This window comes from Struthio camelus, chromosome 8 (genome assembly GCF_040807025.1).
Source record: "Struthio camelus isolate bStrCam1 chromosome 8, bStrCam1.hap1, whole genome shotgun sequence".
Taxonomy (NCBI): Eukaryota; Metazoa; Chordata; class Aves; order Struthioniformes; family Struthionidae; genus Struthio; species Struthio camelus.
The window spans coordinates 21,413,518-21,440,420 of NC_090949.1; the positions used below are offsets into that span (position 1 = coordinate 21,413,518).

Here is a 26,903-nt window from a genome sequence, read left to right on the forward strand (position 1 = left end):
AGGCAAGAGGCTCACCCTTCGCTTTAAGTGTACTAAGTAATAAATAAAAGACTTCAAGAAATAGCTTGTGAATATTTGAGCTTTAACGGCTCATTGATTTATAAGAGCAATTTAGGATCTGGGTTTTGATCTTTAAATCCTTTAGGTGAGACTGGAGCCTTTACGGAAGGAATTGCTCCTTCCTTCCTCATGTGATAGTTGCCATCTGAGTGATCTGCATGCCTGCACACCTTCCCTTCTCCCCAGGGCAGCAGCTCGGGGATCCCGGTGCTGCGAGTCTCCTGTGGGAATCTTCGCTCTGGAGTGCTTTCTGTCACCACATCTCCGGACTGGGCGATATCCTGGACACCACAAAAACTACTGCTTGTCCCTGATTTTTTCAAGAGGAGTGACTGCTTTTGGGATGAGGTAGGAGATGCTTGCTAGAGCTAAGTAGCAACATTTGGTTGGTTTCTGTGAATAGGACTACTGGAATAGAATGACTTTCTCTCTGATGGGACCAGGTGGAGGTAGGTTGCAGGGGTGAACCCTGGAGCCTAAGTTTGACCTGTTAAGTTGTGTTTAAGATTTCCGCAGTTTATAGTCCTGGACAGATATAGAGCAGCAGTTAACAGCCCACTTTAAAAACTACTATTTAAACAATATGTTTATATATTTATATTTTTATATATGTATGTATAACAATTTCATTAGAACTCTATTAATGAAAGAGTGGAGGAAATATGCCTGAAACGTTCTCTACCCACACTTAAGAGTAAATAAATGAATAAAGTTAACGATACAGTAATCTCTTAAGTGCAAGATACTTAATTTCTGAAGCTAAAAATGTTCTACTGAATTATATGTTGAATTACATATTTTGGTTTCTTATGAGATCTGGATATAAGAGGCCCTGGAAGAAAAAAGCCCACTGGTTTTAGGGTTGATAATGTTGTACTCTACACATCTGATGGAGAAAATACTTCTGATCCCTTTACTAGTCCTAGATCTGTTAGTATCTTCTTCTCTATGTCCAGAAACTCCATATAATCCATATTTTCTTGCTCTTCCATCTGTTCTCTGGATTTTTGTGGAGCAGTCGCTGTCTGAAGGAAAAAACATAAATCAGCCAATAATTCATTGTTCAGCTTTGAAACATGCATGTGACTCCATTACTTTTCAGTGGTTAGTATCAGTGCTATCAGAAATGACTGGAAACAGGTATCCTCTAGGGCTACATTAATTGAATTGCCATTTCCTTGGTTAGCTGGTGGTATTAAACGATTTCTCCACAAATGGATGGGCAAAATTCTTATGTGAATGAAGAGTGGGAGGCTGGAATCTATCCTGCCTTTCAGGAGCAATGTTTATAAGAAGGTTACCAGAATGTTCACTTTCTGAAAGAGCAATGAGTAAAAGGAAAAGCGAATTTGGAGTTGCTAAATGTCCATAGGCTCTAATGCTCTTTTAGGAGTTTTGCTTGACTAAGAGCTGACCTGGCATGAATTAGGATCATCTATTTTGCTCCTAGAAATAAGCATAAAATAAGGCACTGCTAAGCTATTCTAAAGGTGCATATCCTGATTTTTGAAAAAGCAAGGGAAATGCTGCATAGCAAATATAGATGCATTTTTAAAGATCTAGGGAAACAAAAAAAGTTTGTCTAACTCCAGATATAACATACTGTTTTCTTCCTCTGTGCCTCTAGCTCCATTTCCACTCTTTCTCTGGCTCGGAACTCTTGCCGCTGTTCATAATACTTCAGATATTTGACTTCTCTCTCAAAGTAATGAAGTACACTAGCATGCTATTAATACAAAGAAAAACAAGGCTTGTTACAAGTACAAAGACTCAATTATTCCTGGTGATCCTTGTGGTATTATCTGTTCATCTCTTATGTATGGAGAGATCTATATTCTTTCTGCCAAATGATTCACAGCAAAATAATAAAAAGATGTGGATGGAAACCAAGTGATTTGGATACAAACATGCAAGTGGTTAAAGAATTTTTATTACATTGATTCCGAGTAGATTACCCCTCAGGAACCTGCACTGAAATAACTAAACCAGTTTTAAGATAGTGATTTAACCAAATCAGCCCAAGAACATGCTAAAATCCTTCTGGACCCATCTTCAGGCATAAAGAAAACAAGGGGGGGGAAAAAAGGTTCAGTATTATGCTATGCGTTTATCTGGGACTCTGTATATCAGTTTCAGTTTATAAACTACTTATGGGGCTAATTGGAGAAAATTTATAACTGGGATAGGATGGGAAGAAAATGTTAGGATGTAAAAAGAACAGAATAGGTATCAGGAAAGACTGCTCGACTGGATGAGATGAAGACTAACTTGTCTCTGGGTGGGAGGTGGTGGAGAACAACTGAAACTATGGGTCGTTTTATTCACATGGCAAAACATTGACCTCTTTACTGTGGATTTCTTGCAGCCACTCGGCAGCAGTTGAATTCTGCCAGCTGTCACCCCGGTTTCCTTCAGGCGCCTCCTATCTGAGCTTTGCACAGAGCCAGCTTTGCTACAGGTGATTTCTGGGGAATATGGCTCTGGGCCACACTGATCTCAAGTTATCATTGCCCATTTGAAGGCAAGTTTTTTCAGGAAGGCCTATTTCTGTTGGGGAGTTTGCACAATAGAGAGTCATGGAGATAAGTAGAGTTGTTACCAACCTCATTGCTGGAAGGGTGACTTAATGTCCAAGAGATTTCTAAAACATGCAGTACTCCAGAATCATCAGAAACAGCTAAAAAATGCTGCTTTGCTGGAAGATATTTAACAACAACAAAAAACATATAAACAATCTAAATTCCAACAGTAATACATTCCCCCACTTAAACGTGACATGCCTACATTTTCATAATATATGAGAAATGATTGCCTTTTAATGCAGATAGTGTGAAGAGCTACAAAGGATTCATTTTTGTTGTTGTGAGTTTTTTTGGTTTTGTTCACTGCAGCAAAAATAAAGCCTTACTTTCTTAACAAATGAAATTCCCTTTATAAGAAAAGTTTTTACTTTTTCAAACTCAATTGCATTTCTTTTAGTAAAAATAGATATTTTACATTGCTAGTACATTCAGAATCTGATGTATGCATCTCTGTACACAGTGCAGTGTTACATGTGTAGAAGTATGTACTTATTATTTGATAATATATAGCATAGCGTAACATTAAGACTACATTGTGCTTTGCAGAAATGGGATAGTAAACTTCAAAAGCATGGTGCCATAGTAAGGTGTGATCACCATCAACGTACCTGAGGCAATCCAGGGTCTGATGCAAGTGATCATTGAGATGGAGATGCTCTGGAACTGAGATGGCTCATGAGTTTTCTCCAGTAAGTCCCAAATATCTATATTTCCGTCTTCTCTGCCAATGAAGAAAACTGCTGGTCTTGTTAAGGACCAGTGTCCCACAGTGTATCTTACTGCTGAGCAGCTTGACTGAAGGATTGGTCCGCTCTTTTTTTTTTTTTTTTTAATAACAGAAAAAGAGAGAGAGCCCCAAAAATCAAACAGTACTCTCTATTCGCTACTTCCAATCTCCTGTCATTTGACAACAGTATCACCTTTTGCAGATTAGGAGGAGAAACATAGGGGAGTAATAAAGCTCGTATCTAACTCCCACCCTATTACCTATTAAGGTAATCTGTCTGCTCTTAAAATCTGTAGCCTTGAGATTTTGCTAGGTGCAGCTAACCTGGATTATTACATGACAAACTAAAAAACATCTTTTTTTGTCTTCAGCTGATGAAAAGACAGCATCCTAAATAAGAGTTCTTCAGACCTGTTTAGCATACACTGCCTTTATTCTTTAGTTTCTCTTGTAGCAGAAATAATTTGTGGAGAAGCCATGGTTTTACAAGGTTGATATTAAAGAAGGCCACTTCCTTCTTTCTGTATAAGGCAAGTTTATAAAACACTTTTTTCACGTCAAAAAAAATATTTTAAAAGCTTTCCTTATCCAATTTATTTCTAAACTCTCAGGCTTTGGGATTTACCAACACTTCTGAAAATACAGTCTCTGAGGCTTTTATTAAATCTCTTATCTCCACCAATTATGTTTTAAAGTAACTTACTGTAACACCTTCTTTCCAAATAGCAAAATTCCAGCCTCCAACACTTAGAATGATGTCTTTAAAAAATGGCGATCTCTGAACAGTATGTACGATTCCGTCGTGGATGGTGTGCTTCTGAGAAGGCTTCTGACCTAACAGAATGGAAAAGACAATTGCTTGTAATTAGCCCTTTCAGTGCTGGTCTTCACACTGAGTTATGCAGGGAGAAACAGGAGTGCAGGATCCAGCACAGGATTTGACAACACTTGGCCTCAACATTTGGCTTGTAATATACAGGCTTTGGAATTGCCTCAGACAATTCCAAAATTTAGTACAAAATTTAGTTACTGTGAAGTATGACGTCCATGATTGGCATCAATGGGCGCATAGTGATGCACCTATGATACTAGAGGGGGTTTTTCCTATTCTGTCATGGCAGTTAAACTGCATGTTATTTTGAGGGCCTACTGCTGAATCTTGATGTCATCAGTGAAATAAAGTATTATAGCAGGTAAGTAAGAGTATTAAAAAGGCAAAGTATTGCTGTAAATATTTTAAAGTTAGTAATTTTTAAGGCTTAAACAGGTACTAAGAAACTTGAACTTACTAATTAGTCTTCCTGAATCACCATCTTTTTCCATTTTCCAGTCAGAATAAATAATTTCTCCATCCTGTGATGCCAGAAAATTCAAATAAATGAGATATGTCAGCAAGCTTTAACATTAGCAAACTTGCCTGTTTTTAAGCTGTGACTTTACTTAATTATAACCATTATAAAAAATGCTCTGTGTAAATTAAGAGAAAAATTTGCAGCCAACATGACTGAGAAAACAGTAAAATGTTGGGGCACTTTTTTCAGTTTTATACTGCCGAAACAGCTTTACTTATCATGAGATATGTAGGCAGTCAGTCCTGCAGAATTGGGTACTCTGGGAATTTACAGCACACAACTTTACCCTAGTATTTTGGCAAAAGGTGGCTGGAAGCAAAAACGCGGTTGGATGTAAAATGTTTCCACATGAACTCAAACCTGGGAAAGACTTTGGAATTTTAGATCACAGTTTTCATGTATGTAGGCAGAAGGCTATGAATAGCTGGGGCTTCTAAAACTAGAAATATGTTGTGAGGGAAATGGTAGTAAAGTAACATTTTCACCTGACACTTGGGGAAGCACTGAAAAAATATTACTAATCTTACAGGTTCTGGAATAATAAACTGCTCTTGGGTTTCCAATGGTAGGTGGTTCAGTTCAATGTATTTTGGAAATGTCTTCTAATTCTAGCCTTGAAATAAGGGTCCGTAGTCTACCAAATAACAAGGTTTTGTTATTGTTCTAAACAAGGATCTAAATGCATTAAAATAGAAGTAAAAAAAAAAAAAGGCACGTTCAGAATGGTCTTTTTGATTAACAGCTGAAGAAAACATGTAAGCTCATTCAATTCTGAAAACTCTGTTATTTAATTGTTCAGTCTTTCAGGTATCTTTGATTAACGTTTTTACAGTGATCTGTTGCTTTCACTTACTTCAGTTCCCGCAAAAAAGCTGGTGGAGATATTCTCTAGCACTCTCAGATTTTTGCCTGAAGGAACACTTATCTCCGTATATGGGCTTTCTTTGGCAAGTACTTCTAGTTTGTTCAGAGATTGTACTTTATCTTGGAAAAAGCATGGATTCATTATTCAAAAGTTACACGATCAAACAGTTTATCTGTCTTAAAAAGATAGTTCACAGATGAGAGGAATTTCAAGAGGCGAGATGAAGACAAACATTATATATCGTGTGTGTGTGTATATATGTGTGTGTGTGTGTATATATATATATATATATATATATAATATATATATATAACATAGGTATACAGTGCTACCTTCAATGGAGCTTGGGGAAAGAGGTTTTACAGCTAAAAAGAGCTAAAAGCAAGTACCAAGTAAAGTAGCACTCTTGCAGGTTAACTGTCCCCATGAAATCTCCCCGTTAATGGAGCAGCAGCAATGATAGCTATACTGGAAATGCTAGAATAGGATGCTCTGGAATCTTTTTCTGAAGAGCTTGTTTTATAGGGACTGAAAAAGAGTTACTGTTTCAGGAGTAGCGACTGGGTCACTTGCATGTGCTATTAACTGAAACTTGGCAGTGTTACTGTGGATGCAGAACTGTTCTTTTCATATTTAATATGTGCACAATATTTTGATAAATACCAGTATGAAACATTTTCCCTTCATGCATTTAGCTGTAGAATATTTTGTTGTTTAGCTTTCATTTTGTATATGCTGAAATATGAGATTATTAAAAACATTTTTTCCCAATAAGCTGTAATAAAAATATTACCTGGCGTTTTGTAATGATAATGCTGTTCCCTTAGACTAATTCTGATAGGACTGTAGTCCACGCTGGTATCACTCTTGCACAGGGTTATCTGTTCAGAAGAAGAGCATTTGATAACTCATTTTGTCAGACCTTGAGGTACAAGACTAAAGTGCTTTCTGCTGTAATGGAACAGCTCTCTTCAGTCTGTGATGTATTCTTAATATTCCACAAACAGCTTTTGCTGCTTCCTTTGCAGGCACAGAGAGGAATGCAGATCTGTGGTATCTCTGGTTTTAAACTTTTCCTTTTAGAATTTCCCTAGGTTGCTAACAGAAAACCAGCTCCAGTGGTCACGTTTTTTCAAATAGTGTATTAGCTGCAGCTGTTCTGAGCAGAACAGATCAGCAGGCCCTTTTTTCTTAACCTAACAGATTATTTTTTTTTACTATCATTTTTTTCCCCACAAACAGCTATGACCACTTGCATCAGACTTTGCTGGTTTTCAGGTAATTACAGTTCTGTTGACCCTGACCATGCTTCACAGTTTGGGACCCACTGGAATAGGCAGCCCAGTGGTTGAAAAAGCTGGCGGTAACATACATTATTATTGCAACTACTTTTGAACCTACTACAGTTTTTAAAAAGTGTTTGTTTTAAAGGTCTTGTGAGTTAGCTTTGCAAAATATTTTCTTTGAAGTTGCAGAGGAACTTTGAAGTCTCTTCTGTTTCATAATCTGAAGAAAATTCACAAAAACATGAATCTTGTGGAAAAATTAAAGGATTGGGAAGCAAAAGAATAAAAATAAAATACTACGGAGTTCTGGCCATACTTAAGAGTTTGCCTTCGTCCTTCCCTTCAATATTCATATACAGTACCTTTATGAGGGGTTTCCAGGTGAGATCTAGATGCTTAAAAGTAGCGGGAATGTCAGGGAGCACGTCAATAATTTTCTCCTCTTTAACTTTCTCAGACAAAGGTTGGACAGGAAGTTTGGTGCCTCGAATATCCCAGAATAATATTGAGCTGCATAATACCAAAGTGATTATATAATATTATTTCCTGTTTGTTTCAAAGTCAGGTGCAATTTTCAGCACATTTTAAAGTGTTTTTTTTTAAACTTTTTGTCTTCAAACTTCACATAGCAATAGAGAGACTTTGAAAAGCAGACAAACACTAAATACTTAATTTCTTCATTTGTATACAATGGCTTATATTCATTCATCATGTCATCAGTTTTTAACTATACCAAAGCAGCTAAATAGCATTCAGAAAGTTGCACACTACCTGGGTGAAATTCTCTTGAACAGTACAATTACTTGGGCTCTCTATGGTTGGTTATGGAGCTGTTAGGGAGCTGAAATCTACTCTCAGACCAGAGCCCGAGAGTGAGTGTTATGTGACTCCGCTGGGCCCAACTTTCTGTAACAGCAAGCACAGCCTGACGCAGCCTAGAAATGCAGGAAATGCCATCTTAAACGAACTATTTAATTCAATATCCTGTCTCTGACTGTGGTCAGTACCAGGGGCTCAGAGAAATGGACTCAAGCTAGTAGCAGGTAATCTAGCCAGCTAAAGCAAATCTCATTTTGTATGTGCTAATTTATTTGCTTATATTTAAGGCAAACAATTCCATTCAATTTGTCATCTTATTGGAGCTTCCAGCCTCCTAATTGTTGCTGTTGCTCTGTTCTGGACATTCATTCACAGAACTGATCTAGACAATGATACATTTTCCTTACAGTTGATCGCTGACATTGCTTTTCCTTTTCTGTCAAGAGTTGCACAGGGACCATGCTCTTCATGGACCACGTTACAGTGACTCCCCTGCCTTACTCTGAGTGAATGATTTTAATTTGGAGCCCTGGTGTGTGAGTAGTTTTAAATTTTCTTCAATGTGCATTACTTACATTCCATTGCAAATTTATTGACAATTGTATTTGCAATCATTCTTTTAACTTACTGAATTCTTTGGAGTTTTACTTTTCTTAATCAGAAACAGAACTTTGAATTGTGAAATTTTGCTTTTCCTATTCTGACTCTCCTCTTGATTCAACTGTTAAATATATTTATGATTCAGACCAGCCATGAAGCCTTTTATCATCATGAAAACTGAATATTTACTTATACTTTCTGCATTCTGGCCCCTTACTAGTCTTTCACACAGGATATATTTGCTCCTAACCTTCATGACTATTTAATCTAGAAAAGAGGAGGATTCATACAGAATAACATTGCCAGCTAACTCTCCTGATCTAAAAAGAGTTTACAATATTTCTGTGGCTTTAAAGTCTTTAATAATGTTTTTTGCAAGAGTTACATAGTGGATATAAATGTGGTGGTATGGTTCTCCAGGCCGGGATATGTGTGGCCAACATCTTTGCTAAGGTGCAGCCAGAATATAAACTCAAATGTGTAAAGTTGTTCAATTAATGAACCCCTAATGCCATCACTGTAAGGGGCTTAAATGGCCAAGACCTTGATGTGATTGTCTTTGGCATACACAATTTCAGCTATTCAGGAATAGCTTGCCAGGAATCCAGAAATGTGCTAGTTAAATCAGAGAGTATATGATAGAACATGAGGGGTACAGAAAGAATAAGTTGTACTTTGGAAGCTTTTCAAAGGAACTTGGAAAATGTCTTGTAGAGTAGGTACTGTATATACCAGTCAGGGGAGCAGGTTACAAGCTGCACGCAAATTTCAGCTCTGTTTTCAAAAGTAGCACCTGTTCTGTTGACCTAAAAATAACAGTAATAATAAGTAAAGGGAAAGATGAAAATGAGAGCTGAAAATTATCCTCAGCTAAGCAACTACTTCAACACATATAAAATGAGCTTTTGGAAACTGTCACTGTTTCTGCCTGCGTGAAGTTTGAAAAATCAGGACTTGCTAACTCGTAGATATAAAAACAAAGTCAATGTGTACATTTTACAAATGTACTCCAAGTGAATTGATTTCCACTGTGCCTGCTAAACGCCTGAAATTCCAGATCAAGTCAGCAAGATGAGTACTTACTAGCACCACTGCAAATTAGGCCCTCACTAGTTTGCCATTAACCAACTAGGTTAACTTTTTTATCCTGCGTAAGCAAACCACAAATCCTTGAGGAGTTAATCTCAAGGAGCTAAAGAGCAGTGAGAGTGACATGCGTTTGCCAGGTTTACCCAGCAGGTCAGCTCTCAGACATTATCACGGGGGGTTCTATTCTCTAGGCCCCTCTGTGGGAATGTAGTACTACCTTCAAAAATTTATTAGTAATAATTTAGTTTGTGTATGTAGGGTTCTCCAGGTTTTACAACAATTATCATTTACCAAGCAGTCATTGTTTTAGACTAAATTTATTGTTTAATTTATTCAGCAAAATAAAGGCAACGTATATCCCCTAAATGTGGGAGGGAATAGCTGATGACAGGTTATGCCCTGATCAAACATGATCTCCATTTATGCAAAATGTGTTTATTTTTGGCTAAAATTGTATTTATCAACTATACAACAAAGTTTCAGCTACACTTTTTAAACCAAATTCTACTCTGTTTTCACTCATGAGTGCCCACCTAGAGTTAGTGTTATTTGCACAACCAGGCAAAGCTGGATTAGGATCTGCATATAATTTTGCTTACTTTTTCACTGTTATGTTATAACAAACTGCAGGTCTTAAGAACTGCATCATAAACACTGCAATGCTGTGAAAAGGCCAACACACATCACAAATGTGTTTATATAACAAAAAGTATGTCCTAGTACATATTGCTAATATTGACAAAGAAAGTAATTCAGTGTTCTTTATCAAGTACAGCTTTTCTGTTTTTCTTTGGCAAATAATAATAATAAAAGAGCATTCTGCTATCTAAGACCTTTCTTTGTTTCACGACATCTGGTACCAATTAGTATCCATGGGTACTACTGTAACACAATTTAATAATGAACAGTTTTATCAGCTTTCTCTTTGTCATATACATCCACCCTTTTCCTCACTTTTCTGGTCATGTTGCTAAGGACTGTAATATCTATGGAGTCTTTAAAATTTGGTTCCAAGAAATGTTGATTAATTTGTATAAGCCCTCTAAATATGTAAATTTTTTTGACCTTGGCCTGCTTTTCCACTGTCACTATTTTGCATGTGATTATTTCTGCATTTTAAATTAATTTGAGCAAATTGCAGCAGTTTGGTAGCAAATGAGCATCTACTGTCTTTATAATAATCTTGGACCCTTTAACTGTGTAGGCCCTATGTATCATGAAGCTTTAAAAAAACTGACAGAAAATATAATTTTGGGGTTCATAGTTAGCACCTAGGAGAAGTAAGGCAATTACTGTAACACCATTCTTATTTCTCTGCATTTTTAGTGGCAGATTGGATTACTCATAGTAGAAATTCAACACATTTTAGAAATAGAAGACTGACTGTAATAATGAAATTATAATTACGAGTAAAACAACAGAAATCTTCAGTATAATACAGCACAGTTGTAAACAGTAAACAGAACAAGTGGTCTCAAATTACTTAACATTAAAATGAAGTCAGCAAAGATGAGCACTATTACAAGTAATTTAATCTTTAATATTTTATTCTGATTTACACTGGTGTTTCAGAAGTAGTGGATTAGAAAAACAATAACAATTAAAAAAATTTTAAACTCACCTCAAAATAATCTGGCAGCCACTGTATATCTGTTATTATTGCTTTATGGCTATATTCTATGGAAGACACTGCACAGTATCTCACTAAAGGTGGCTCTGTACCACTCAGCTGAGCTTGTATAAATGATGGCTAGAAACGTTTTGGAAAGAGATGTTTTAGTGTATTTTCAAAATACAGTAGTAAACCTGTCAAGGAGGAAAGGTTACTTTTGTATACTGTTAATGCTTCCTCAAACATTTTAGATCATTCTATAAAACTGAGTCCTTTGGAAAACATTGAAAGCTCTGAAATATGGATATGAAGCTCTAAAAAGAATTTCAATATGCCTCCACAGGTACACATCCACTTACGTTATTACTTCCTCCTCTGCTCTTAGGTCTCTCTTCTGCTTACCCACTTCATATTCCTGTTCCACTGAAATCCTCTTCTCATCTTCCAAGCTACCTTCTTTCTGTCCATACATGTCCAGAATCATTTTCAGTATTATTTTTAACATTAAATGCTACATGTAAAGCTATTAAGATGGACTATTCAGAGAGAGATGATATTCTGATAATGAGTTTTTCATCAGCTCATCAGTCTGCTTATAATATCTGTTCTCTCGCTGCAAAGATTATCTATTCCTCTATTTTGAGCCAGGATCCTTTCACCCATTTTTACACTCTAGCTTATATTCTAGCTTTCCTTCCCTTCATCCCAGACATCTATTTGTACTGCTATAGATTTAGAACAGAAGCATTCACCAAATTAACAGCTGTCTTTTTGATTCCACTAGCACTAGCTTTTGCATTTTGCAGCTTTTCTTCATATTGAGAAATATCCCATAGCACAACCTGCAATGAGAAATGAATATTATTATGAATGATTTCATTCTTTATATTTTCGTTGTAAATGTATTTTTCAAATATAATCAGTGTTTCCTGAGGAAAAAATAGGAGCTTTACTTTCTGTACTAGAACTTATAAGTCTTTTAAAGTAGACTCTTCAGTCTGATGAAAACAGTTAAAATGTTGCACTTAACCAAACAAAACCAGTGTCTGTACAGCTTAACCTGTTTATCAGTAATAAAAAGAATTGCTTTACAGTAATGGCTCAGCTACAGAATAATCAGACATAAGTTAGCAGGACTCAGTGTAAGATCAGAGAATTTCCTTAATTCATTTCACAATGAAAATACAAAGTAATATACATTCTTAATCTCCATTTCATAAATGAGCCATTAACTGATAGAACTAGAAAGAAAACCTCCATATTGATTGAAATGTCTTAATCCTATTACTGGAGTTGTTCGTGGGACTCTAATATCTTGTGGCACTGCAGCTTAACGATTTGTTGAGTACTTTCACCCTTACTTTTGATACTAGGAGAAAATACAGAAAGCTATATCTAATTTTATTCTTTAAAAGAGAATAAACACCTGGCCATTGATGCAGCCACCGGCAATGATATTTGGATCACTTGGACTGAACTGAAAGCAGTAAATGTCTTCAGGACACTCCAACATTAACTGGAAAGAAGAAAAACAAGAGAGTTGAGAAATACAATCCCACTGATTGTTCTCTTGTTATTTGGACACTTGGAATATTTAAAAATCCTGATCAAATACCTGAGGGTGGATAGGGTCAGAGAAACTCCAGAAAAGAATTACTGACTTCTGCAACAATAATTTACTAGAAAGATTAACTCGTTCGTCGTAAGAAAGCCTCTCTGTTGCTGACTCTGCTATAATTCCTGATTGTGAGGAGGGACAAAAAATCAAAATAGAAATTTTAAGGCACATAAAAAAAAAAAAAAACCAAAACATGCAAGGCTCAGCTCAATTTTCAACCTGCTATTAATTATTCTAAGTGACTTATGTGTAATGCTTTTCAATACAGTGCAAAGAACAAGAAAAAGCATGTATTCTTCTTTTTACAGATCAGCCCTGAGGACGTTATTTTTGTTAGTTAAGATTCAGCTATATACAAACAGACTGATCCTACTACTCCTTAACGGTATAATGCTGAACTTGAAATGATGTGACATGGAATATAGTCCTGGCTATCCATTATGAAATCAAATCTTTTTGTAGCTGAAGTTATTTTTCCCGCGGAGGCGGCAATGCTGGCTATTAGTATGCTGTGCAGTTAGGCTATTTATCTAGAACTCGATTGTGCCTTTAAGCATGGCTGTATAGAGCAGTTATGCATGATGGAGCAGGGGCATATGCCTCCTGATGCTCCTTGGCTCCACTTAGTGGAGCCGTATGTCATTGTTGCCTGCAACGCTCCTCGCTGGTATTAGGGATGCTACAAGGGACAGCTGAGAGGAGAAGAAATGTAAGCAGCACCACTAAACAGAAGGATCTAGCACAGTTGCAGCCCAACTTAAATTGGCCTCATAAGGGAGAAGCTTCCCGCTCCAAAAATCTCCAGCTATACACTAGCACGAGGGATCATTGGCCCACATTGTTTAGCCTTTTTGAATTCTGTAAAGGATTGGTCTGTATCATTTTTTCCCTTTTCTCAAATCAGCAATTTAGACAAACGTTGTAACTCAGTTTTGATTGTTTCTTTTTTTCAATTTGATGACTGATAAATTTGACGGATGCACATTTTATAGCTGTAATATACATGTCATTCAAATCTCAAATGAGTATTTTAATTGTATTACCATAAATGTTTGGGTGCCAGCAAACACAGCTAATGGTTCTATCCTTGAGATAGTGCAGATCTGTAAATGACTGATATTCTTTAAGATAAACATCTGACTTGCCACCATAGCTGCTTTCATCTTCTGCTAGGGCTTTCCAGTCATCAAAAAAAACATTCATAATTTCATTTTGCTGCAATGCAATCTCCATTCTGTATTGTGAAAAGAACAGTTAACACTTTCAAGAATTCAAATGTGACTGCTCAGTCGTAGAATCATACATATTTCAATAGAGACAACTTTTGTTTTGCCCAAAATTATGACCCTTATTAACAAAAGGAAGTATGAATTCATCAGTGATAGATCACAAACATAAGGAGAACCTTTCCACTTAAAAAAAGTAAATGTTTTGCTACCCAATACCCACTAATTGTACCAAGAATCTGAGTCCAGTTTGATTTGGATCAAGTCACTGAAGCTTATTATCCAGTTCTTGTACAAAAAGTGACAGTAACTGGGACTCCTCCCATGACTAAGGGCCAGAAGACAGCACCTTTCTTCCTCTGCCTCTACTTGAGGGAGCAAAGTGGTTGAAAGATCAGCTCAGCAGCTTGTTTGAAAGGATGCATCCCTAAGAACTTTAGGAGTTCTATACCTATTTAAACCAACATTCATATTAATATGGCACGAATTTCATGTTTATTTTGATAAAAATAAGGATTAAGCTAAATATTAAAATAATAAGCAAGGGAGGGGGGACCAAACAAAAAAGGCATATAGAAACAAAAGAATTTCAATATTAGACCAAATCAGTGATCCACTCAGGCCAGCATTTTGTCTCCAGCAGCTTGTATTTTATATTATTTTGGGTAGTCTTTAATGTATATTGGTGCAGTAATTTTACCTTAAAAGTACTGATTTAATAAATTCTTTCAGCTTCTTGGATGACAGACTTTCTTCTCTTTCTTCATCTGAGAACTCTCTAGGAAAATACTGTGTGGCTGCATTTTTTGGATAGGTCCTAACCAATCAGAATAAATTTGAACATGAGTAAATATATAAAATATTTTAAAGAAATATTTTTAAGAAAAACTCATGAAATTAAAAGCCAAGTATATTCAGTTTTTCTAGAACCTTTCTGGAGAAGAGCAAGAGAAGAAAGATGCAGACAGAGCATCCAATTCTGATCTCATAATCAATTTGCAACTGAATAGTTCCAGAGGAGCTGAGTTAATTTACATAACTTTAGGTGAGATCAGAAATAGCATGGAGGTTAATAAAATGAACCGGTAATATTTCTCACACTTACCATTTTGTCTGAGTACTGTTTTCTCTTACTTTTGGAACTATTTGTGCACCCACGTCTTTTTCAAGCAGTTTAATGCTGAAAGTTTTGTCTTGATAGGAAGTGCATTCAATATAACTGTCTTTTACACTTGAAGCATTCTTATCAGTAAATGTAACTGGTGCACCAAACTTTCTGCGTACTCGAGAAATCAAATACTTAATCTGGAAAAATATATATATTTCTGAAATTAGCAGAGGAGGAAGGTTTTAGAAGGGCAATTCTGTAAAATGACAGTATTCATATAATTGCAGAACCAGTTCTGTAGATGACTTTTTGTGCTGAGTTTACTAATATTTCTGCATTTTGAATTTCTGAAATGCTCATATATGTTCCAATCACCTGTATACAGAATTGAAGATATATTTGTACTTTCAGAACAAAGAAGTTGCCTTTTCAAATTACTGCTAGCAGCATAAGAGAATTATAAATTCTAATTTATGCAATATCAAAACTGCACCTTTGTCTAAAGGCTTGATTCACATGAAGATTTACATAATGCCGAGTTCAGCTCAGCCAAGGGCTGAGGGCTCCCAGGACCTAACTTTTCAGCACTTTCCTGCTTAGTACAATTCTTATCTTTGGTGTTTTGGCTTCCCTTGCAGTGCCTAGGGAAGGGAAGGCACCCAGAAGAGGGCCCACAAAAAATGAATATGTGAGAACTTATGGTAAAGAACTAGGAAAGGAGGAGGGATGTGACTTGAGTTCTGCCCTCAAAGAGAGGTAGTTTGATTCCGGGCTGTAGGGAGGTATTTCTTTGCCTTGGATTCATAGCCAGGTACTTTTTTGCAAATCCGCCCAAAAAGGCAAGAAATAGTACAAATGAAATTGGTCTGAGTAGGAGAGGTCAGGAGAACGCTGGAGGAGAATATGACAAGGAGGTGGTGGTGGTTGCTCCAGCTGGATACCTGCTCCAAGTGATTAACTCCAGTTGGATACCTAAGCTTCCTCGAGCAGCAGGAAAATTTTCAACTTCCTACTTAAGTATTTATTTGCTGGATTTTTTCATGAGAAGGACTATCATTGTTGCCTCAAACTCCATTTCATACAAAGCCTTAGTTAATGGGCACGCTCTGAGAATACTACTGAGTGGACTTTGCCAGCATGGTAGAACAGAGAATACTTGGGACTGTGAATGCAGCTTAAATTTAGTGCTTGTGAATTAGCCTTAGAACACTCAGACATGTTTTGAAGTATAAGCAAGATGTCCACATACCGAGAACTATCACAATTCAGGCTGTGTTCCCTGAGCAGGGAGTAAAGTAATAAGTAAAATTCACTAGTGGACAGTTAAATGCTCACAGACCCCAAATGCATCACAAGTTAGATGACAGCTGTGAGTGGATCTACCTTTTGGACTTAAAATTTTTGAAGTATAATATTTAGATGTAGTTAATTATCTATGCACTTTTGTGAAGTCAGCTTTTAATAACTGTAATTTGTAACATTTACTCTAAGGTTGAGAGCCCTTAAAGTTTTACCTACTACTTAAATACAATTCATACGATGAAACAAATTTCACTGGGCTACATGGAATCAGAACTAGGTCCTTAGAATATAATTACAGTGATTCAACTTGTAATCTGTCCAGATAGTAAACTGAGCAAAAAGTGGCAGAGACGGTTAATGACCAAAGATGCTCAGGACTCTGATCTTACAGGTTAAGAAGTAAATATGTTCCATGCGGTCTCACATACTTTATTTGCAAGATTTAAAGGGGACAGTCATAAAAAAAAAAAAAAAAAATTTCCTGAAGCACTTCAAGTTTTCTTAAAAGTTGAGCTAGTTCTCTGTATTCTGTGGGTTTTTTTTTTTTAATATAACAAGACTGCAAGCAAAACTAGGATGGCAACTTTCAATTTTCTGTTTTTTAAGGAAATTATTTTAAGTTTGTTTTTGCGATACTCATTTGATTGAGTAACAGCCATTGATTCTGACCTTTTTAACAGTGTCCTTAACAGATTCTTCTTCAACTTCCTTTTCGCTGCCAAGAGAAACCCAAGGTTTGCGGACAGGAGGCTTATAAACATACTCTTCTAGTGTTCCCTCTTTATTTTCGTCGTCATCTTTTTCGTCGTCTTCTTCTTCCACAGCTTCTGGAAGCTATGACATCAAACAGTAGAAAATACTGGTTGTTTAAAAATTTGTTACTGAAACGTAAGCATGAGTTAGAAGTTCAGCTTTCAATCTTTATGCACAGAGCCTTTACTGTTGTCTCAATGTAATAAATGTGGCCATACTCAGTTGTACCCAGGGGCACAGTTAGGCCGCATTCAACCATTTATGCATTAGAATTTTCCAGTAAATATTACATATTTAATTCATAAATACTGAAGAGATACTACAGTCTTGAAAGAAAATCACTATTATATGAAAAAAGAGTTTATAGCGATTTCCTATATTAGGCCTTCCTGTCTTGGAATTGCAATTTGCTTCTTTTAACTGTTATTTCTCCTGATGCTGGGTGACACAGTCGTGTTGAAAAACTCCCATAAACCTTCTTCTATGATACATTGCACAAGGAGGAGTTATTTAGAATTCAAAAACATTTTAAAGTATGAATTGAAGAACATATATGTACATATTATGACAAATATGTATATTATTACTTTGAAAGTGCCCACCACATTATAATCTCTTAATTGTATTTCCTGCTTGGAAACCTGGGTGCTGGCAGAGGGAATTATCCATTACGAGAAAAATGCAGCAAAGGGTTATAATGGTCTCTCCGAAGGAAAATGCGAAAATGCAAAAATGCAGTTCTGTTTTTCTCTGGGGAAGAAAGGCATTTTTACGGTGATACATGTATTTTTCATGGTTGGATTAACTTCAGAGAAATATTCTGGCATGCCAAGCACATCAGATGCTTATGAATACCATACCAATCCTGAACTACGTATTTGAGACAAGATTCTGAAATATTCTTAGATAGAACAATGCTGGGGTATATTTGGATTTCCTTACCTTCAGAAGGTTTTCCTTGGCTTCTTCAGTAGCAACAAGATAAAAGTTCTGTCCATACTGGAACTCTGCATCAAAAACTACCAGAAGTTCTTCCCCTGGATATTCCTATTTCAAGTAAAACAATGAAAGCTGAAAGCAAATAACACCCAAAAAACACATAAGCCTGTTACTAGCAAAGCTATCACTAATGTCATTGTGTAAAATCAGCATACGTGGTCAATCTTGAGGTCTTCACTGAGAATTTCATGTGCTAATTTAAAAGCATAGATAGATTTTTATTTTGTAATAAAAGAAACTGTGAGAAAATAGCAATCATTTTTCATACACAGACTTAAACAGAAAAGAAACTGTTCTTACAGGTTCTCAATAAGGAAGCCGCAAATCATGGAAAGCCCAAATATGTCAACCTCTGCTAGTTCACAGAATTAAAACTAGTAACATTTATGTTACTTTTAGCATATTTTCAATCTAAAGTTAGTAAAAAGATGCATGATGAGCCATGCAAAACTTTTAGAGGTGACAATGGTCCATGACCTATTACCTTTGGATATTACAGCATTCACGTGTTTACAAAGGGTCAAACAAGAACACACCTTACCATTAAAAGAATGTATGCTCTGAAAGAATGAAGCCTTAAAGTGACAGTGAAATACATTACATACTAGGACAACTTTTTTGACAGGGTGGAAATCAGAAACTGCTGCCCTTGTTTTCAGGTCCTCAATGATGTCCTCTTTTTTAATAAGTTTGAAACGGTTTTCTTCTGTGACATCTACATCAACCCGGCAATTAAAGATTTCTTGGGTCTGTGTAGTGAAAACTAAGGGAAAGATTTCTGGGTGGCCTATGAAAGAAAGCAAAATTGCATGAGAAACAAATTCAGTGTTATTTAAACATAAACATGCCGCTTCATAATAGTCTCTGAATTATTATTTGAGTTTCCTAGCAGAATGCCTTGGAATCTCTGGGCTTATAGCTTTTGTGGGGAAGCATGGAGTGCAAATTATACTAATTTTGTTTATCTATCTTTGAAAAGACTCTATCTCACATTTTTTGCTTAATGAAATTACATTATTCCTAATATAAGCTTTCTTAAAAAAAGGAAAAGAAACCTGAATTCACAAGAAAAGGAAAATGAAAAGAAACCACCCCAGCCCTGGCAACGATGCACTGAGTTTCATGCCTAGAATTATGTGTGGTATACAAAGAAATACTCGCTGGTTTTGATGGTAACAGTAGTAAATCCGGTCTCCTTGTGGTTTTTAGGTTGGTGTAAAGGCTGACAAATCTATGGCCTGCTTAATTTTCATTGGGGAAAATCTTTCCTATTATGTGAAACCATTTTGTTTGTTTAAGGATATATTTTACAAAATTATGTTCACAGAACCTTCCTCTATAGGCGCAAAGTTGCATATAATGAAAAACTGTTCCGTGTTCTTTGTTCTGGTTTAATTGCTTCTAAATCTTTTGCATGGGCTAGAAGAACTTCCGGTCACGGCCTGTATTTTCACTTTAGTTCTGGCTACTGAAAGCCAGCAGGGGAAGGGAACAGAGAAAGAAAAGGAACTTCTTATGGAAAATTTTGTGGCTCTGGATGTTGACAATTTGTTGAATGGATGGCCTTTATATTTATTATTTGTTTTTTAATTATGTAAAAGTTTTTGCAATAAGACAATTTCTAGGAGAACTTTACCCTTCTTTGATCTTTATCTTTCCAAAATGGAAATAATCTACTTTAATAATACTGGCTGCTTAACTTTTGATAACAGGTAAAGAAGAGGTGTTGACTTTTACATCCATGAATTTACTTGCTGTCTTTACTACTGTTAATTCTGAAGACGTGTTCATATACCTAAGACAGTACTTGTGGTGTTGACAGAACTGTCATCTCTTAATTCTGTTCTTTCATCTTGGAAAGAAAAGCAATAATAGGCATTCTGTTTAACAGGATTTTTCAGATGGGGTATCACAGGTTTTGTGGTGGTCATCTTTTCTCTTGTTCAATGCGTCATTAAGAGCATTGGTGAAGAGTCACAAATAGACTGTTTTTAATACACAAAGGACACAACTGCATGATTCTGATTTAAGAAAGCCTTTGAATATAGAAGCCTTTCCCTATGGAGCTGTACCGTGTAAAGCCAATGTTTAGTCTAAATAATGCTTAAATACCATCCCAAATAAGGGTGCTTTTCTGATTTGGGACGTTCATCTTCCTCTCATCCAATAAGAGTGTAGGTGAATCTATTTTTGAACTATTATTTGAGACTGAAGCAAGGTTGCCGAGGTTCCAACCAGATACAAGATTTTATTTTCTGCTTTGATGAAGAATATATCTCTTGTTGTTTGCTGCGCCTGTCACTTCTGTTAGGTTCACTCATATTGATTCAAACCAAGACAGCTAATTATTGTTCTAACTCTGGCACTGTTATCTTTAGCATTTCTAGTGAAGATAGGTACAGTCAGGTGAGTAGAAACTGCACTTTGCAGCCACTGAGAATCTGACATTAACACATAGTACTACAGGCTTTTCATTAAGTGTGTGTCAGCAATATGTATGTAACAAAGGTCCTTCACAGATAACATGGTCTGGCTTATATAATAGATATAAGTGACTAAGAACGGTATAGATCCAGCTAGCTGAATCCTCCCTGCCTGAGAAACTCTCTTCTTCCTTGCCAGTATTGCCACAGTAGCAGACTCAAACTGTATGTCTCATAGCTTTCGAAAAATAAGAGCATTCCCCATGAAGACCACTATACTTTTATATGAGAAGGCTAGCAGACGTTCACATTGAATATGGTTTTTTTTTTTTTGACTAACTCAGAAATAGAAAGGATTTCAGGATATTTATACACGGGATTTTTTTTATGTACTCAAACGGACTGTTTTTGTGATGATAGCTGATACTTCCTATTTTCATTGTTTACTTGATATATTTAATATATCTTCTGACACCTGTGGCATTTTTTCTTCTTGTGTGTATCTTGAAATGAAGCGGCTATATCTAAAATGACTATATTGACCAACTGGCTATGCATGTTTTCAGAAGCCACCTCTAACCTAAGCCATCTTGAACTGACAGAACAATAAATCCTTCTTAATCTCTATCATCCAGGAAGCTAAATCTCTGCATAAGCCTATCATATAATACATAATGGTCAACGAATCCAATATGTATCCTTTAAACCCTTTCAGTTCTGTTCCTCCATTGCACCTGCTCTGCCATAGTCATTCCCTAAAATTAATAAAATATTAAGACACCTCTTGTGCACCTTGCAGTATTCCAGGTATGATTTATGTGGCATTCATAAGTTATTTTGTAGCATACAGAAAATAGGCATGTGCAATTCATTAGTACTCTTTCTTCACAAGTTGTAGTCAATATTGCACTGTTGTGTGTTTTGTTTTGTTTTGTTTTTTTTTTTTGATGTCTCACAGATTTCCAGGACTTCCGTGATTTACAGGATGCTGGATGCTTCCAAGAATCACAGCATCATAGAAATGCTGGTTGGGAAGGACCTATGAGGCCATCTGGTCCAGCCTCACTATTGGTAAGACTAGACCAAGTCAGCTCTGGTTTGTCTTCTGGACTGCCTGTGCTTGCCTTTTTGACATCTAATCCCCGTAGCTAATGAGGTCAAGACCTGGATCCTCCTTTAGTTTATCAATCTGGTTATGAGACCACACTGAGAAAAAGTGTTTATTCCAGGGTGATTTAAAACACTTACTCCTTTAAGAAACTGAAAAGTTGATCTGCAGGACTCCCAGGTCCCAGTAGCCAAGGGCATGAGGCATCCCTCATTAGGAAGTCATTAGGAAACAGACTGAAACTCTTAGTACGAGCCTCAACAGTAGAGGTACACTTTATATTTCAATATATTGGAACTGCAAGTCACATTTTAAACTATGTAACTATTCAGTATTGTGAGGTGAAACAGTCCCCATTTCCTAACAGTGGAATACCTTCCATCCAAACCATGACTAAGAAGGCATCCTCTTTGCCAGCTATGCTCTCACAAGCCAAGAGAACAGAAACCTTAGTGCTGTGCACCAAACATGATATGGCTTTCATCCTCTGCTATACGCAGATGGGCCCACAGGCCAGAAGGCACAGGAGGAGGAAAGGAACAGCAAATGTGAACATCGGAGTTGGTCTATGTGGCTAGTGCAATTAAGAGAGCCAGGACCTAGAGAAAATTTATAAACCTAACTTCTCCATTCTTACAACAGTTTTTGATGACCTCTTATATGAAATTTTTGCAGAGGAGAAGATTCCCATGGCTCAAAATAAGTTAAAGTAAAACTGAAAAATTAGATTTTTTTTGATACATCAAAAATCCTCACCAAGAATAACTTGTTTTTCAAGAAGCTTATTTGATAAATTATTTTTACTCAGATGCAGACAGTTTTGTGCACAAGTGTTAATGTTAAAAAAGCTTCTCAAAGAGATACAGTTTTCAATGTTAAATGAAGCAATGCAAGCATGCATTAAAGTTAAAATACAATAGATGACAGCATTAGGGGAGAGGACAGAGTGGGACATATAGTCTAAATTGTTTGCTTCACTGCGCAATTGTTGTAAGTCCAGTTTAAAAACAAAGTAATGATAGAATTAAAATGTGTACATCTTTCAGTCTAAAGGATTCCGTATTATAACAAAAGGAGCTGATACTGGAATTCTTACTAATATGAATATTTTTACTGAATGCTGCTTTTCAGTTAAAATGTTTTTGTTTTATAATAGTAAATTGTATTCATATCATTTGTAACAGTCCATTTCTTTTACTCTGTGCTATTATCCCTTCATAAAGGGACAAAAAGCACTAAGAGAACTGCAAGTCTCTTGCTAAGGAGCCCACATGCATAAGGTTTAAATCCTGCACAGACAGTGTCTGAATATAGTGAGATTGTCTTCCTGTTTCTAACAATTAGGCAATAATGCGAATCTAACTTTATTTGCCACTAGGTGGAGTTAAAATTCTCTCTTAAAGCTAATACTAATTATTTCCAGGATCACCAGGATTTTAAAAGTAACGCTTTTGTCATCTGAGAGATCACTTATTGCCCATTTTCACTATTTGCAGCCTGCGCGCTTGAGTGGACCCAGTCAGAGAGTGCAATTTTTCACTCAGGCGAAAGTGATTTATGTTTTCATTAAAAATTACCTGGTTTGTATATTCCTAGTTTGCCACATCATTGCTTTTAGCAATAGAAGTGGCACCATTAAAATATAATTAAGAAGATAACACTTTGAGCTGTTCCTGTAAACTGTACATAAATTTTACATTTACGTCAATATAAGTTATATATAAGGAGAAAATGCAAAAATCAGGTCAGATAAAAAGCCTAACCAGAGATGTGAAGAGACATTTAAAAAAGTGATGTTTAAGGTAAAGCAATATATTTCAATTCGAATAATTTCATATTTTATCTCATAACTATGACCCCACAAAGTAAAACTGCATTTTTCTTGCTGATAACTGGCAAGAAGCATTTGATATCTTGTGACTTTTCAGTGGCAGATGTTATTTTGTTCTACAAAGTGTCATCCTACTGAGTCAATGTGTATTGATATATATGATTAAAAAACACAAATGATCTGCATTTTCCCATCAGATTTAATAATAGTTTAACAAAGATTAAAGAAAAACTGAAAATGATAAAAGTATTTCAAGGTTTTCTTTCAACTGCTTAACTATTACTAAACGCAAACAATTTGCATCCTATAATTCTGTTGCAATGATCTTAATTTCCCCTGATCCCAGCTCCTCTACAAAACTATTACTATAAACCCAAATCGTCATAGCACTTACCTATACTAGCCATAGATAGATTAACTTCTTCATCCTTTTCATCTGAAATATAAAGCATGATGTTAAATCAGTAATTTTCCTTCCTAAAAAAATAACTGTCAATAGACAATCTTTCCTTGTCAGGACAATGTTTGAAATATTTATATATATTTAAAACTAATCTGTGAAGAGGGGAAAAAAATAATTTATATTCAATTCAAGTTTAACACAAGAAATGAGTGAACCCTTGTAAAATAAAGTGTGTGTGTTAAGGACATCCTAGCGTTTCTCTGAAACTACAGAGATTAAAAACTCATTTTTGTTGTGAGCAGATGCTCAGCATAAGAGGGAAGCCATAAGAGATCTCTCATTTTGTGGTGTGCACTGCAGTTTGTGCTTTGACAAGTGCAGTGATTGTTACCTGAGATAGCACCTGCCTGGGGCACTTACCATGCAGAACATGTCATGTAAAGAGGTGATAAATGGACAAGGCTCCCTAACACATAGTAGCAGAACGGGCAGGTGTGCAGAAAAGAGCAGATGTTACGCCCTTCTAACACTGGTGAAGTGGGCAGGCTTGCTCGGGATGGCAGGGAGCTGCAGGAGTCAGGCAAACTCCAGCACTCCTGAGAGAGGGTCTGCAAACTCCACAGTGAGGTAGGATAGGAAGAGATTAGCACTGAGGTGCAGAATATTCTCTGCAGCACAACAGCTATTAATCAACTGGAAGGGAAAAGGTGATTAAAAAGAGACACCAAGCTTCAAGGAAGTGGCTGCACGGTGGCAGGGAGGGAGAGAAGGGGACAAAAACCAGCAAGAGTAAATTCTCACCCTTTCTGTGAACATGCATGAATCGCTGGGGGAAAAAAAACCATATAGCAAAGCCACATTAGCTTACACTTCATTAACTGTACATTTTATAAATGGCGCAACTGAGATAGTATCTCATCATGTCTCAGAAAAACGTAATAAACGTAAACACTGCAATTAAATTGTAAGATTTGTTTTCAAAATCTGCTACTGTAGCTTCCTAGCATGATCCCGGTCACCTAAACTCCTGCTCCGGGGGATACCTCTGTGTCTGATGCTAGCTCCCTTGACTAAGATAATCTTTGAATCTCCCCACATCTACACATTAAGCTTTCCAAGTTCCCATTCAATACTCTTTCCATAACACCACAAACTATTAAATTTAAAACTAACAAGAAAAAGTGTAAATATCATAATGTAGCTTTGTTACGTTCTATGTTTTGGTTGTAAAATCATAATTAGTAATCACAGGTCTCTCAGTTGTTTATATGAAATAGCATATTCTAATTTTTCTCACATTTAATTAAATGCTTGGGCCCAAAACAATTAAGGTAACTGTCCTGTGAAAACAGACTACTGCTTCATTACTGCAATACCATACATACCGATCTGTTTTTGTTTTCCTTTGGAGGATTCCTTAGCTTTGTTTTCACCTTTCTGTTTCTTTGCTGAGCCTTTTGGACTTTTTGAGGAGGACTTGCTGGATATGAGAGGTTTTGACATTTTGTTCAGATTTCTTTCTAGAAAAAATATATATCCTCAATGAGTTGTAAACATACAATGGAATGAGCCTTGCATGAGTGACAGTTTGGCCCGTGACTTTCTGTAGTTTATTGTTAAGATACTATTTTCATCTACAGCCAGAGATATGCTGCAGAATTTTAATTCCCAAACTTAATTTATTTAGATATGATATGTCATATTTGGAAACACTCCTTCTATCCAAGGTGATTAAGTATGAAAGCGATTATCCAAAACCGTGAAAGCTTTAATTAGGATAAGTTTTACTCTCAAAGAAATCTAGGGACCTGAGCTACCATGTAAAGAGCACAAGTGAAAATCCTATAGTTGTACATATAGTTGTAAATATTTAAGTGTAAATCATTACACAGCTGCCCAAAGCATTTTGTGCTTTTTTATTTCCATTTCATTTTTCAGTGCAACTCTGTGGAGGGCAAACTTGGAAAGAAGTTGCATGCTTAATTACAGGCAACAACCACACAGCTGGAGACTATACTGTATGGAAGGCTACTTTGTTTCTTTCGCTGCTCTCCTTCCCAATATCTAGAATAGGGGTGAGAATAGCAATGTTTTCTGACTTGTTCCATTGCAAAGAATGAAAGGAAATACAGTCCACCAACTATACAGACTGGACAGGACGCCACCACAAAATACAGCTCCAGCACCATCATGTGGAAGATAAACACATAGCATCCTGTAGAAGAACTAAACGGGAATGGTCTAGACTTTGTTATGAAGAGTATCGAAAACTGATGTTATTACACAACAACTAGATGCATTTAACTAGGACAAGGACAATGGAATTCTCTGTCTCTGCCGCAAGCTTCTCTAGGAGACAGGAAACAAATCTAAACCTTCCCTCCACCTTTCCCATGTCCCCTGCTTTTTTTGTTAAGACTGTAAGCTGACTGGGAGAGGGGCTATATTTAATATCACAGTGCACCTACAGTATTCTGAATACTACTAGAATGTTAACAGCGATAACAGGAAGGCAGATGCACTTCTAGCACAGAAAGTCTGCACCGTTAACAACTATGTCATGATATAACAGCTATTTCTTATGAACTCCAGCAGGAGCTACAGCCAGAGCTACATGTAGACAGCACATCAAAGAGCTTCAGGCAAAAAGGTGAGTTTATAAAAGAAGTGTTGTATCGTGAGAGACTTCCCCTCCAGAAAGGCCTTAAAAGGTGTGAACATTAGAGCAAGTACAGCATGGTCTGTGCTTTTGCAATTTCAATGGTCATACTGCCACAGATTGGTCTTTCATTCCCAGACTGAGAAGCTGTGTGGTTGTTGCCTGTAGTTAAGCATGCAACCTCTTTCCAAGTTGTGCTTTTTTTTTCCTTCTCCTTGAAGCCATTTCCTATATACCCCATAGAATATTTCAAATAAAACCTTGTGGTCCATTTTATAAAGGAATTTTGTGGCTATTCCACCTTGAAACAAGACCTTGATGCTGCTGATTGAGAGACAGTGCTCTTTAGGATAAGAGGCGAGGGCTGTTATTTCAGAAATTAGTTGGAGGACAATATGAACCATCTCATATAAATTACAGTCACATTCTTACTTTACCATTTCCTAATTATATACTGAAGCAAAGCAAATTTGGAAATTTT

General features: G+C 36.4%; 1 protein-coding gene across 1 annotated transcript in view; it reads right to left on the bottom strand.

Annotated features, from left to right (window-relative positions):
• Positions 1-702: 702 nt before the first annotated feature.
• DNAI3 (dynein axonemal intermediate chain 3) overlaps positions 703-26,903 on the bottom strand; it is a 30,120-nt gene continuing 3,919 nt past the window's right edge. Inside the window, exons 3-24 of the mRNA XM_068952634.1 lie at positions 25,149-25,283; positions 23,755-23,796; positions 18,604-18,785; positions 17,942-18,046; positions 16,916-17,080; positions 14,942-15,141; positions 14,537-14,653; positions 13,654-13,844; positions 12,608-12,732; positions 12,419-12,508; positions 11,745-11,834; positions 11,002-11,130; positions 9,024-9,097; positions 7,235-7,382; positions 6,380-6,467; positions 5,575-5,705; positions 4,659-4,722; positions 4,073-4,203; positions 3,251-3,455; positions 2,664-2,755; positions 1,664-1,786; positions 703-1,085 (exon numbers count right to left, since the gene is read on the bottom strand). Coding sequence (XP_068808735.1) covers positions 939-1,085; positions 1,664-1,786; positions 2,664-2,755; positions 3,251-3,455; positions 4,073-4,203; positions 4,659-4,722; positions 5,575-5,705; positions 6,380-6,467; positions 7,235-7,382; positions 9,024-9,097; positions 11,002-11,130; positions 11,745-11,834; positions 12,419-12,508; positions 12,608-12,732; positions 13,654-13,844; positions 14,537-14,653; positions 14,942-15,141; positions 16,916-17,080; positions 17,942-18,046; positions 18,604-18,785; positions 23,755-23,796; positions 25,149-25,283 — 2,774 coding nt within the window. The 3' untranslated portion in view covers positions 703-938. The remainder of the gene's footprint in view (positions 1,086-1,663; positions 1,787-2,663; positions 2,756-3,250; positions 3,456-4,072; positions 4,204-4,658; positions 4,723-5,574; positions 5,706-6,379; positions 6,468-7,234; positions 7,383-9,023; positions 9,098-11,001; positions 11,131-11,744; positions 11,835-12,418; positions 12,509-12,607; positions 12,733-13,653; positions 13,845-14,536; positions 14,654-14,941; positions 15,142-16,915; positions 17,081-17,941; positions 18,047-18,603; positions 18,786-23,754; positions 23,797-25,148; positions 25,284-26,903) is intronic.